Source organism: Salvia splendens, chromosome 7, assembly GCF_004379255.2.
Source record: "Salvia splendens isolate huo1 chromosome 7, SspV2, whole genome shotgun sequence".
In the NCBI taxonomy this organism is placed as follows: domain Eukaryota; kingdom Viridiplantae; phylum Streptophyta; class Magnoliopsida; order Lamiales; family Lamiaceae; genus Salvia; species Salvia splendens.
Window position 1 is genome coordinate 9,755,911 of NC_056038.1, and position 12,721 is coordinate 9,768,631.

At 33.0% G+C, this 12,721-nt stretch overlaps 1 protein-coding gene across 9 annotated transcripts; it reads left to right on the top strand.

Annotated features, from left to right (window-relative positions):
- Positions 1-526: 526 nt before the first annotated feature.
- LOC121740963 lies at positions 527-8,176 on the top strand. 9 transcript variants are annotated; one of them, XM_042133631.1, is made up of 21 exons: positions 527-659; positions 734-840; positions 1,167-1,242; positions 1,648-1,670; positions 1,781-1,956; positions 2,528-2,641; positions 2,762-2,801; positions 3,112-3,197; positions 3,413-3,508; positions 3,851-3,905; positions 4,771-4,870; positions 5,672-5,894; positions 6,320-6,479; positions 6,558-6,595; positions 6,729-6,813; positions 6,892-6,929; positions 7,344-7,416; positions 7,497-7,577; positions 7,672-7,697; positions 7,782-7,837; positions 7,930-8,176. In XM_042133631.1, the coding sequence occupies exons 3-20, from the start codon at positions 1,201-1,203 to the stop codon at positions 7,811-7,813; spliced, it is 1,488 nt and encodes a 495-aa protein (XP_041989565.1). In that variant the 5' UTR covers positions 527-659; positions 734-840; positions 1,167-1,200; the 3' UTR covers positions 7,814-7,837; positions 7,930-8,176. The 9 variants fall into 9 exon arrangements, 7 of the variants coding, with proteins under 7 accessions (XP_041989565.1, XP_041989563.1, XP_041989564.1 ...); XM_042133629.1 differs by lacking the exon at positions 734-840 and having other exon boundaries at positions 533-659; XM_042133630.1 differs by lacking the exon at positions 734-840 and having other exon boundaries at positions 539-659; positions 1,128-1,242.
- The last annotated feature ends 4,545 nt before the right edge of the window (positions 8,177-12,721 follow it).

Genomic DNA, 12,721 nt, shown 5'->3' on the forward strand with positions numbered 1-12,721 from the left:
ATTAGCAATAAACAAGTCTATTATCAAAGTCTTTCACTAATATTTCGACCACGAGATAATTAAATTTACCAATGTTGTAAATATTTTACTTTGTGCATAAATTGTAGCGTACAGAGCACAGTGTCGCTCTGTATTTATTTGAACGAATAGATTGAAATACTTGCATTTTTTATTCTTGGTTCGGTCTATATTTCCATGACTGTCATTTCCCTCCTAAAATGTGCAAAGATTTATCAATGAAGACATATACTTCACTATTAATTACAGTACTCCATAAAAATTGAAATAGGCATAAAGATGATTTCATTTCCGTGTCATTTCACTATACCGACCACATATGAATATTTGTATTTCTTAAAATTCATTTGATCAGTTGCACACATAATTATTGCGAAGAAAATAAAGTTTAATGAATTGTATCTCATTTAAAATAAACAAAAAAGTATAAAAAAGGCCACGTTGGCATGAAATGGAACATTCGTTTACTAGATATAGTTGAGCATTAATCTTGTAATTTCATTTCCCGCTGTTTCGAGCCTCGTTCACTTTCGCAGTCATCCCAAGCAATCGTTCTCTATTTCCGATAACTCGACTGCTGATTCCATCATACGTCTTCATCTCCATCGCCGTTGCCGTTTTGCCGCCGATTACTATTAAAGGTAATCGATTCGCGACGTTTCGCTACTCAAAGTGAGAAGAAAAACTGATTTTCTGTTTTTTGATTTTTTCTAAGGGTTGGTGCAGGACTTGCTGCTTAAAAACGTATATTAAAATTGTCTCTGACACTACATACAGTCTGATACAGTTGCAATACGCGCTCTCATCGTTTTTATATGTTAGGTGTAGTTTTGCGCAGGAAATTGCAGTTTGAGATGATTGATTTAATTTTTTATATTCGCATATGTAATTGTCTGCAGTGGTATAAGACTATCCTAATCCATTTTAGGGATTTTCTTATGTTACATTTCTGCAATTTTATGTGTTCTGGCTTTTCCTTGCAAATAACTTACACACACATATACATATATTGAATACATTTCCAGTAAACAAGACGAATCAGGTCAATTGGATATTCAGATTTTCCATTCACTGTTTTTACATAACTAATTTTGTGTCATTATCTCTAGCTGGTACTTCCAGTCACTCTTTCTCTTGACCTTTAATAGTGGCAAGACTGACTGCTACACCTGGCATTAAAATATGTTACAATGGATGGGTGGATCAAGGCGGAAAGTGACAACAGTAAGTTTTTAAGTGCAAGTTGCAATTGAATCTTCATTTTATGTTAATAATATTTGAAATCATGAATAGGAAACACCAATGAGTTTATGGGCAGAGACCATTTGTTTTTAGCTACATTTTCTTGTCTGGTTTCTGATTGAGATTATGCTTCATTCACTTCATAATTTTCTGGCTACTATATAAGCTTGTTGCTTAGTTTTGAATTCTACTTTTTGAGGCAAACCGCGGTTACCTTTTTCTATAAATTCAGTGTATTTGCATGTGTTATGGTTCTTTAAGGAGATTGGATAATGTTGCTTAAATTGTTCCACAAAAATAGTTTATCTTTGGTTTAACATATGTAACATTTGTTTTTTATGTGGTGTGCATTACGTTAATTAAATTTGATGGGGTGGAAAATTGCAGTCAAGAAAGTCAACTCCTAAAAGGTAGTACACTTATCTTGATTTTTACTTTCTTTCTACCTTCTTCCCTATGATCTTGTTGTCAATATTTGTCAAATTTCCCACACGAGATAGATATCTAACTAACTTTGTAGACAGAAGCAATATTTTGAGCAAAGGAGACGGCAGCAGCAGAGTGCTGGTTTAGAGAGCTGCATTGATGGAAAACGCGCATGCACTCTGCATTATGACTATAGTAGATCGCTTGACATTCTTAGTCTTCAAAATTTAGCAACTGTAGCTCAGGAACACAATACGAGTACAACAACTGGTAATTTTTCTGTAACTTTTGAGGTATAGCGAACCAGAATTTTCTTGGATTAAAATAGTAAACGCTCATGCACTATGTGTTGTTGCAAATTTTCGATTCTGATAAAAATATCAACATTTCATAGATCCATGCTTTTGTTATAAGTCTGGCGAGTCTTCTGATATGTTTAATATATTCTTAAAAATAGAGTTGTAATCAAAGAAAGTAGAAAAGAGCATAAGCTTATCGAACCTCCCAGGGATATTGGGCCAAAAGTTAGACTTAGGAAAGTTTTATCTTTCGAGTTTCAATACCAGTTTACATTTTACATTTTCAATTTCTTTCAGTTCATTCATATCAGCTAAATTTGGAGGCTATCTTAGTCAATGTAGAGTGCACAGGCAATAGATTAAGAGCTAATTGTTTTGTTTCTTATAGTTTATAACATACACAAATTATGTAGACTTGCTCTTCTTTTCTTTTTTTTTTGTGGCAACATAGTCGTACAAGGTACTGCTGAGCTTGAAAATTTAGTATCCAATATAATTTTGTCCACTCCATATGACAATCAATTTCCACTCCTTCCTAAAAGCAAGTGATAACTTGGAGAATACTGGTTTCTCTCTGAACGATCAAGATGCACTCCCTTCTCAAGTTATTTTCACCAGGGATGGTGGTTCTGTGGATCAAGCTGAGAATAATGAATGTATGTTTTTGTTCTTTACTAATTCATCCTTTTGATCTGACGAACTATACATTTGCTGCTTAAAATGGTGGATAGGATATGTTTAATAAGAGTCAGTATATTATACTCTCTTTGTTTCAGGGGCTCCATCAAATGGCACACAGGCTGAATATCCAAAGAAGTAAGATCATTTCAGTGTGAAATTTGCCCTTTAAAGTCTGTAATGCTCATTTTATTGTGAGATTTTTCCTTTAAAGTCTCTAATGTGATACCATCCATTATAAATCTCTTAATACGCTAAAGATAGAAAACAATAACTTTAAGCTGGGTTAATTTTAACACATGGAAATGAGGACTCAAAATTGATTAACAATTTCACATATTAGCTGTATCTCTGCACTGCATTTGTTGTCTTTTCACAAGCTGCTATTGTCATTTAAAATCAAGTATTCTAATTTGGGAGGAAAGTTTTAATAGTCATAACTTTACAGGGACTCGGTTCATTTACCGAATGGTAATGAAAATTTAGCTGGAAACTTCAGTGACCTGGATTCTTTCAAGTTGTCCATGTCACACCGTGAGCACCAATCTGGGATTTCTTTCCTTCTATGTTTATATATCTCGTGTGTCATTCCAACATTAAGGATATCCTAGGCTCCTACCTTTCCCAGTGAATCATTCTTAAGAATTGCATTTCTCCCTTTCCTTATAAATCACTGGATTGGAGCAGTGTTTATGATTGTATGTTGAGTTATAAGTTAAGAATTCTTATTTGGTTTTCGATTTCGGCAGAGATACGTGTCATCGATTTACTTGGTGATGACTCAACCAGTAATGCTGAGGAAAATTCATTACGGCAGGAAGGCCATGTCGCATTCTCAGTCGAAGGTTTTTATCGCTGAGTGTTGATTTCTAACTATTCTTATAAATTTCCAAAAGACCATGTGATGATGTTGCCTGAATTATAGATGTACAATAAATCTTATCCGATTGCAGGGAATATGTTTGAGGATAGTTTCGTTATGTAATTAATCCAGTAATAAAAGGTTTAGGGTTGCAACTTAGTTCTGTTGTTAAGCATTTCTGAAGTGTGTAAGAATTATGGGACGTGTACATTTGTTAGGGCCTTCATTACCTTTCATATTTAAAGTAAATTAGCTTTAGAAAATTTAATTGAAGCCTTGAATATGAGCACACCTTTCACATTGAAAGGCTGCTTTTGCATTTCAGGTCTTGGACAAGTGGACACAGAAACTCCAGTTCACTCCCCAAAGATACCTGGAAGGTTAGTTGAATTGGCATATTTACAGGTTTGGTGATGATGCACAATGCATGTTTTATAAATTTGACATGCAAAGACATCAGCCACTTTGAGTGCATTTTCTTGAGATCTATAGTTAAGGATTTACTTTAAGCAAAGAAATAAATAAATCAAGTTGTCAATAGGAACACAGACCTTAAATCAAATTGAGTTTCTTTGTTGTAATAAGGTTGTATTTCTATATCTATTTATTTGTACTGTAAGTCTCATACATGACTGCATCATGTAAATGTTTCTTCTGGTTTGTGCTTTTCAAGAGTCAGATATTTCAGTTCCCTCAACATCTAAACCCAAATTTTGTATCTGACTCCTTTGCTTGCAATTGTAATAATATTTGGAGTCTGGAATAACAGGAGAAGTGGTGTTTTACAATATTGAAAAACTTACAGTTTCATGCTTTAAACATTTTGTCTCCACCAAACATAAATTTACTGATGATTCTCCTTCCAGAATTATTTTTTCCGTGTGCCTAACGATTTTTGCATTGCAACTGCCAACTATTAAGTACCCAGAGTAGTCAATTATGAATATTGCCTCAACAATTTTCTTAAGAGGGATCACCACGCCTTCCTTTTCAGATATGCAGATTCCAAATTGACAACTAATATGGTATTCAATTGATGTAGGATTATGATGTTGAAGTATTATCTTATATAATTCATACTTGCAAGATACGTTGGTTCATATTATGAATACTAAAGACTACAATATTGTCCATCTAGTACTCTGTATTTGTGCCCATTTCTTGGTACCCTCAAGGCCTCAAACCTAGTACATCGTATGCATAATGATAATCTGATCATCTCCATCTGTTTTTTAATGATGACAGATCCTTTCTGGACTGTTACTCTCCACCAAAAAAGGCAGTGAGATTACCTATCACATCCAAACACTTGGATTATGGATTTCATGACCTAGGGTCTAGATTGGTAAGAACATTTTTACTGCATCTCATTTGTGAAGGATATTTTTTATGCTGATGGTTATTAGCAAAGAATAATGCAAACAGTTCGCATGAACTGCAACCAATAGAAAAATCATTGCTCTTGAAACATTCTATGTCAAATGTAGAATCTAAATCAAATTAGTTCATACTACAAAGAATAAAAACTCATAGAAAAGTCACACGTAATAGTATGAAAGAAAATAAGACCAAAGAATAAACAAATAACACTCCATCTCTCATGAATCTGCCGCTTTCCTTCGTTCTCTAGGCCTTGTGGTACTCTAAACCTAAAACTAATCTTCAGATCATGTCCTCACCATCCTGTTTCCGTTGTGGCTGTTTGATATGTATTCATAAAACAAAAATAGAGTTGAGCCAACTATGGCTAAAACTTTCTGTCTTGTTTATGCACAGGTGCCTGACATGGCCATGCCAGCACCTTTGTTGATGACAATGTTGAGTAGTTTGGGTCTTGTGATTTATGCATAGTCATTAGACATATCATATGGAGCAAACAAAAATATGAGTGGAAATATGGACACGTAAGAATTGTTTATAAATGATTCTGATTACCACTTATAAATCACCAAAATCACTACTGTTATGTTATTACATTTGTTTCTACTCCCATCTTTTTCTGTAGGAAGCATAGGAAAATCTTGAAATATGTACTGTCAGTGTCAAGACAGTCACACTTTTACATGCTATGCATCCTGTGCTAACTTTCTCCTATGGACCTATTGGAGTTATACTTGAAATTATACACCAACTGGGATATGTGCAGGATGTTTTGATGCACGATATTGATTTTTCGCCATGTAGCAGTACAATAGATCAGTCTTTCGGCACCAGGGACATGATAAATACAGCTGGCGATCCAAAGCAGAACTTCTTAAATTTCAGAGCACCCTCTTCAAACAATTGGAACTGCTCCAATATACATGGAATTTTAGAAAATGGCGAACTCGTCTATAACAAACGAGACAGCAGCAGAAGAATCTGGGAAGGTTGAGGTCTCTCTGAGCAATATTATAGAATCTTCTTAATTATTAGGCTACTGTGTGATTTATCAGAAATTTAAAACTAAATGGACATCAGCATGCCAAATTATCATATAGGCCTTTGAATGTACTGCCTATATTCTGTTATAACTTATAACCCATTACACCATCGTATGATTTTTACTAAAAACTGATGCAATCGTGAATGAAAATACTAGAGGGTTACACCTGGGTTGGGCATTCAGCGGCTACACTCTGGAAAGTCATAAGTATTGTATATGACACTTTGTTTCTTAGACTAATGATTACTCCTACTATATTTTATCAGTCTGTATTTTATCATAGTAATTCTTGACTTGGAGAACTTTATATGGTTTAGCGTTAAAAAGATTGAGATATCTGACTGACACTTTTATTTTTCCATCGGCTAGGCCCTAGCTTCTTGGATGATGGATTTGATGATCTGGAAGAGCAAGAGTCATTCTGCACAAACTTTGATGGAAGAGATGTTGGTTTTGATGATTATTATCATCCCAAAAGCCCCTGGAAGCAGAACTTGGATTTTAAAGGCTGGGATGTAAATAAGAAAAGGTCTGCTTCTAGAATTAGTTGCTATCATATTGCACTACTAAATTAAGACTGCAGTTAACAAATAGGACTCATATACAGGTCCAGCATAAGAAGTCCTCAAACATACAGTGTGAAAGGTGCTACTCCTTTTGCAGAACATTTACCTTTTATATCGTTCTCCGCCTTCTAAATTAATGAGCAACAGCTTTAATGACTGGCCTGCATTCTTTTCTCCTTCGAGTTTAAAGAAACAATAAACTTCTATGCCAGCTTCTGTTAGTAACAACATAACATGTCCTCAAAGCCTCTGGAAGCAGGACATAGATTTTGAAGCCTGGGACATAAATAAGAACAGGTCTGCTGCTAGAATTAGTTGCTATCAAATTGCACTATTTGATTAATACTACAATTAACAAATAGGATTCATATACAGGTCCAGCATAAAAAGGCCTGAAACATACAATACGAAAGGTGCTACTCCTTTTGCATAACATTTAGTACCTTTTATATCGTTCTCCACCTTCTAAATTCACGAGCAACAGCTTTTATGACTGGACTGCATTTTTTTTCATCATGTTTAAAAAAACAATGGAACTTGTGCCAGCTTCAGTTAGTAACGCCATAAGATATCCTAAAGGAGGGCTAATTTGCTGCAGTTCAGTATGTTCATTGAGTTCACCGCTTTAGCCTTAAGTTTCAGTTCACCGTTTTGGCCTTAAGATTACAGTTCAATTACTTCTTTTAGTCTAGGTTAAGTTTGTGGGTCTGTTATCTCTAATGATTCACATCATGTATAATTCTGCAAATACTTGCCTTTGTAATAATTTCACATTACTCTTGCCTTGAGGAAGAATATGAAAATATAGTCTGTTCTAAAATGATCAGAGTCACCTGGTCCCTATCCGGAGCATCTTACTATGAAGGATCTTCATGGTATCAGAATCTCAGATAAGAGGTGGTAAGTAAATTTGCAGAGCGCTTCTCCATAAATATCTTGTATCTTGTATTTACTCATTGCTTGGCCCTGTAAATTGACAGGCATTCTGATATTGAAATCGGTAATGATGTTAAAGATAACAACTCTGTGACAGAAGACTCGAGATCGAGGAGTTTGGCAAGGTTCAAGATTTGCCCTTTGGCTTGTAGTACTACCATCTTTCATTTTAATCTGAACTGATTTGAATTCTCTTGACTTATTCTGAAATCATGACAGCGAAGAATCTTGCTCTTGCACTGCAGGTTGCCCTTGTTTTATTTTATCATATTGAAGCTATAGCAAATAGTTAAACATCGTTGTTAATGTGATAGATTTTCTTGCTGCAGGAAGAGGTGCTTCGATCAATAAATCATTATAACTGGAGCTTGACAAAAAAACCAAAGTACTAGATTTTGCTTTCCATCTCTTGCTCATCCCTTTTAGATCGGTTGTGTGGTGGTGTTTGTCTGCATTGATGTCTGGCATTCTTTTCAGGTTCAACTGTTCAAGCACATTAATTCGACTTCCATACTAAACTGGATGTCAGCCATCTCCAAACCCGGTATGCCACAGAAAGGGAAGCATCCATCCTTATACAATATCTTTGTATATCTTTACCAATACCAATTATCTTGCAAGACTTCCTAAAATGCACCTTTCTGAAATACTCCACTAGTTATTTAGTTGGTGCTGAAGCCATTATCTCAACATAAGAAAATCATATGGATAAGATTTAGCAAAATGCAATAGTTTCACGTTATCAAAAGCAGTAAAAAAATGGCGTATGGATAAAGACAGTTCCATGGAAAGTAGTAGCAAATTAGTATTTGCTTCTAATCTTATTCATAATAATGGAGAGTTGAGAGTTGAGACTATGTCCAGAGTCACATTTTGTGGCCGAATACCACAAGGACCACCAAAATACACACAACAAAGTTCATAGTCTCGACTCTCAACTCTCCATTATTATGAATAAGATTAGAGCATCCGCATCGGCGTCTCGATGCGGGCTCGGTCTCGTCCCGGCGAGACGAGACCGCATCGAGATGCCGATGCTAGTGCTCTGTCGCGTCTCGTAACTCGGGGGGAGGGGTGGTTGGCGGGTTGTCTCGCCACGCGCGTCGGCCACGTGGCGAGCAGCGATTGGGGCGTGACGCTCACTCTCCGGCTTTGCGAGTGGACGTCGATTTTAGGCTATTTTTAATTATTTTTTAAAATCTGAAAAAAAAATTTGACCGCTTACCTTTTTTTTGCAGATTTTTTTTGTTTTTTTCTTTTTTTCCCACTTTCATCTATAAATAACTCAATTCCCCCACCATTTTTCCACACACAAACACTACACTCTCACAAACACTATCAAATCATCCCTCTTTCCTCTTCAATTATGTGTTTTTTTTTAAATTTTTTTAGGATTTTAAATTGTAATTTTCTTTTATTTAATGAAGTGTGTTTTTATTAATTAAATTTGTTGGAAATAAAAATAAAAATAAAATTGAATGAATAGTGAAGGGATGAGATAGTTAAGAGATGGAGAGATGCATGTGTTGTTTCTTAGTTAATAGATGGGGTAAAAAAACGCAGTGAGACCCATGAATAGTGAATGGATGAGACAGTTAAGAGACGGTATTAAGATAGGGATGCGGATAGCCTTAGTTTTCACAACTTACATTTATTAGTATAGTAATAGGGGGAGTGATCAATTGCTAACTCCCTCCCTAGTTGCTAACTACAACTAATTTAAGACCATGGGATGTTAGAAATCTAGTGGTCTAAAATTTGTTACGTGTAATTTTCGTTTTTATTAATTAAATCGAAAAAGATAAAAAAAATACCAAATTAGGGTTTTTGGATGAAAATGTCTATATAGCGTGTTGAAAATATCAACACAATGCTTTGATAATGTCAACACATTGTATTATATTGACATATATATGCTATGTTGACATTTGTTGCTGCACGAAAAAATTGAATTTTTTTGAAAAAATTGAAAATTTTGACATCGGAACATATGCAAGTGAGATCTCGTTAGAATTCTTATGAAATTATCGTTAATTTGATGTATGTTGTGCGAAAATTATATGCGTTTTAAAGTTATGAGATATTTTTCAAAAGTTAGTTACAACTAATTTGTTGTAAATTGACCTTAATACCCTTATTGAAGTTTTTTGTTGATCGTATTGATATTTCGGGGCTGATGATCTAGACCCTTGATTTGAATATCTTAGGACTATTATTTAATTGTAGTTAGCAATTAAGTATTGAGTTAGCAATATAACACTCTCCTAGTAATATGAGTAACTAATAAGGATAACTATGTTTTAATTAGAATACATTAATATTAATTAAGGTGTGTATTGGCATGTTAATTAATAGACAAAATTCAGTGGTCCATCCATACCACTGTGGCATTATAGGGTGGTGTGTCTAGCCAATTTATTTTTGACAAATGGTAAAATAAAGGAGTCCACCTCCAACTAGACAAACATTTATTAGGAAACATTCATTATACCACTATTATGGAAAATTACACAATCTTAAATATGAAAATTACTACTATACATTATATTGCATATTTATATATGCACATAATCTTTTAAAATATCTTATATGTACCGACAATAAAAAAAAATATGAAAAATTGCATAATCTAAATATGTATTTTCGCCTCTTATATGTATTGCATATTTATACAAGCTAATATAAATATAACTATCAATAAAAAAAGATATAATCATATCACACTTGTCAGAATTGTTTTATGGGTATGATTTCTTTTTCACATAAATTAATTTTTTTATATATAGACGATTACACAATCTTAATTTTACATAAATTAAAAAAATATGACCATAATTTAATTTTTTTTTATATATAGACGATTATATATTTACTCACCAGCTTAATTTGCAAATAAAAATTAAATAATAGTATATATAGTCTCGCTTGATGGCTATAAATGACAAAGAGGACAAAGAAGACTTTCTTATTACTTCATGGGTAAGCTCGCTTGATTACATTTTAAACTAAAATTGTAGGTAGACCAATGCTTTTTTTAGTTTTCCAGTTACATACATGCAAATACTAGTAATTCTTTTTGTATTCTATCTGCATAACTCTATTTGAAACAGCTGACTTTAAACAAAATTAAATTAAACAGTGGAATCTTGATAGTATATAATAATTAATTGCACATCTGCCAAACCTAAATAGTTGAGTCAAACGTGTATACGTACGAAACATTCTTGTTAAGGCCATTTTATTGGATATGCTAGCTGTATTTTTTCATAGTCTGTGAATGCAATATTTAATTTAAAAATTAATCAAATATGGATGTTTCTTTATCACGATGTGTAACAAGTACTTGATAAATTCTTCACTGGAATATTTCTTTTGGTTGGTAGTAATGGAATGCTTCCATACATGTTTAATTTTCGAGTTTTGAATTTTATTATAGTATATTTATTGTATTTTAATTTTCATAATAGTATAATTTTTTTGAATTTAAAGTATATTGAATGCATAGATATATTAATAATAAAATTTATATAAATATTTAATTTATATAAAATGTTTAATAACGTGTTGTGGTTAATATGTAATTTAAATAAGTATGTGGGCATAATTAAAAAATATAAAAAGTATATGAATATAGAATATTCTTTTAGGTTTGAATTTGGAGTAAATGATTGGAGTAAAATTACATTTTGGTGTGACGCATACTCAAAAATGAGTTTGAGTTTGAGTTTAGTGTAAATGGTTGGAGATGACCTAAGTAGTACTGTATTAATTAAATAAGCAAATAGGGGTAAGACGATACTTAGAGTTATTAATTACGTACTGTATAATTTTTGTTTCGGGGTTTTTTTAAAAATTAAGTATGCCTTTTTTGAGCTAATGTGGAATGGAATTAAATGCTTTGAAGCGAGATAATTTCGATTTTACAATTGAGGTCTATATATAAATCAAATATACTGCTTATATAGGAGTATACTATAAACTATACTAGTGATGCAATAAATTACCAAACACGAGTTTCTTCTGTACCAGCACATAAAAAATATTGTGCCTATTAATTATTGTAAGTGGTAGGTGGCATGTAGTAGTTCTATTTGCAATGCTGGAGACAGATAATAATTAATCGAGAACTTTTAAGCATTACACCTAAATACTAAGTCCATCTATCAACGAACCTATATTATGTAAAGTAAACTATGTCCGCTAATTTAATTAGAAAACTGTCGTGATATGTTTGGTTGGTATAAGGTTTGAATTTTTTTTACTTAATTTATTGTTTGATGCTAAGAAATGTTTATCGAAAGTAAATATTTGGAAATTTAAATACTACTACTATGTGATAGACATCTTCCTTACCTTCTCCTACAAACTACAGTACTAGTAGTAACACTCTTCTCGCTTCTCTCACCCAAATTTATGTTTTAGTTTTCTAATTTTTTCTTCTAGTAGTTTTTTTTAATCTTTTAAATTGTATACCACTATTTTTTAAAAAAATTACTATCATTTTCTTGGAATTAATAAGTTGATTGTTTTGCTTCAGAAAAAAAAAGTTACAATATAAATAGGCAGATTTTTTAATGTTTTGTTATTTGAGCGAATCAAAATATATCACCACTTATTCAGTTATAATCAATCGAGTAAGAGATGTTATGACATACTACACACTCTTAGTGATAATTCTAACCATTATAGCCGTGCATTGATTTGCAATTAACCCGTCAAGTAAAATTTTACTTTAGTTCTATTCACCATATGGAAGAGCACGAGATAATGCATCAATCGTATTTGATAAATATGTCATAGACATTATGATAAATATAAAATCATAATTTTTATCTTTTGAGGCAAACATGTACATGTCCCATTTTGTTTGGAAAGTTGTTGGATATTTTAGTGTAATTGGATTAATTTGATTGATCAACGTGATCATAATGAGACATCAAATAAGTTGGAAGTGCGGAGTGTACACTTATTTGAATTCCTTATGATCAGCGCCCCTGAGTAGCGGGGTCCAAGGGGCAGAGGAAATTTTTTATTTCCATTAAAGTTGTTGTACATAAAATTCATCCGGAAACGTAATTTTCGAAAGTTGAAGGACTATTTTGCAATTTCCTATTCCCGCCAAAAACTGTTAAAAACAGTTGTGAAACGAAGAGACGCAACTCTTCGTTTTCTGCCTCTTCTTATGATCAATTTATGGGTTCAAAGTTGGACAGAATCTACATACGAATATCTTCGAAACCTGAATTGTATCCGATCAAATATTGATAGA

Coding starts and splice junctions, on each gene's coding strand:
- LOC121740963 (XM_042133631.1), top strand. CDS start 1,201: ATGTTACAATGGATGGGTGGATCAAGGCGGAAAGTGACAACA. Junction 2,642..2,761: donor TCAAGCTGAGAATAATGAAT/GTATGTTTTTGT, acceptor TCTTTGTTTCAG/GGGCTCCATCAAATGGCACA. Junction 6,596..6,728: donor TCAAACATACAGTGTGAAAG/GTGCTACTCCTT, acceptor CTTCTATGCCAG/CTTCTGTTAGTAACAACATA.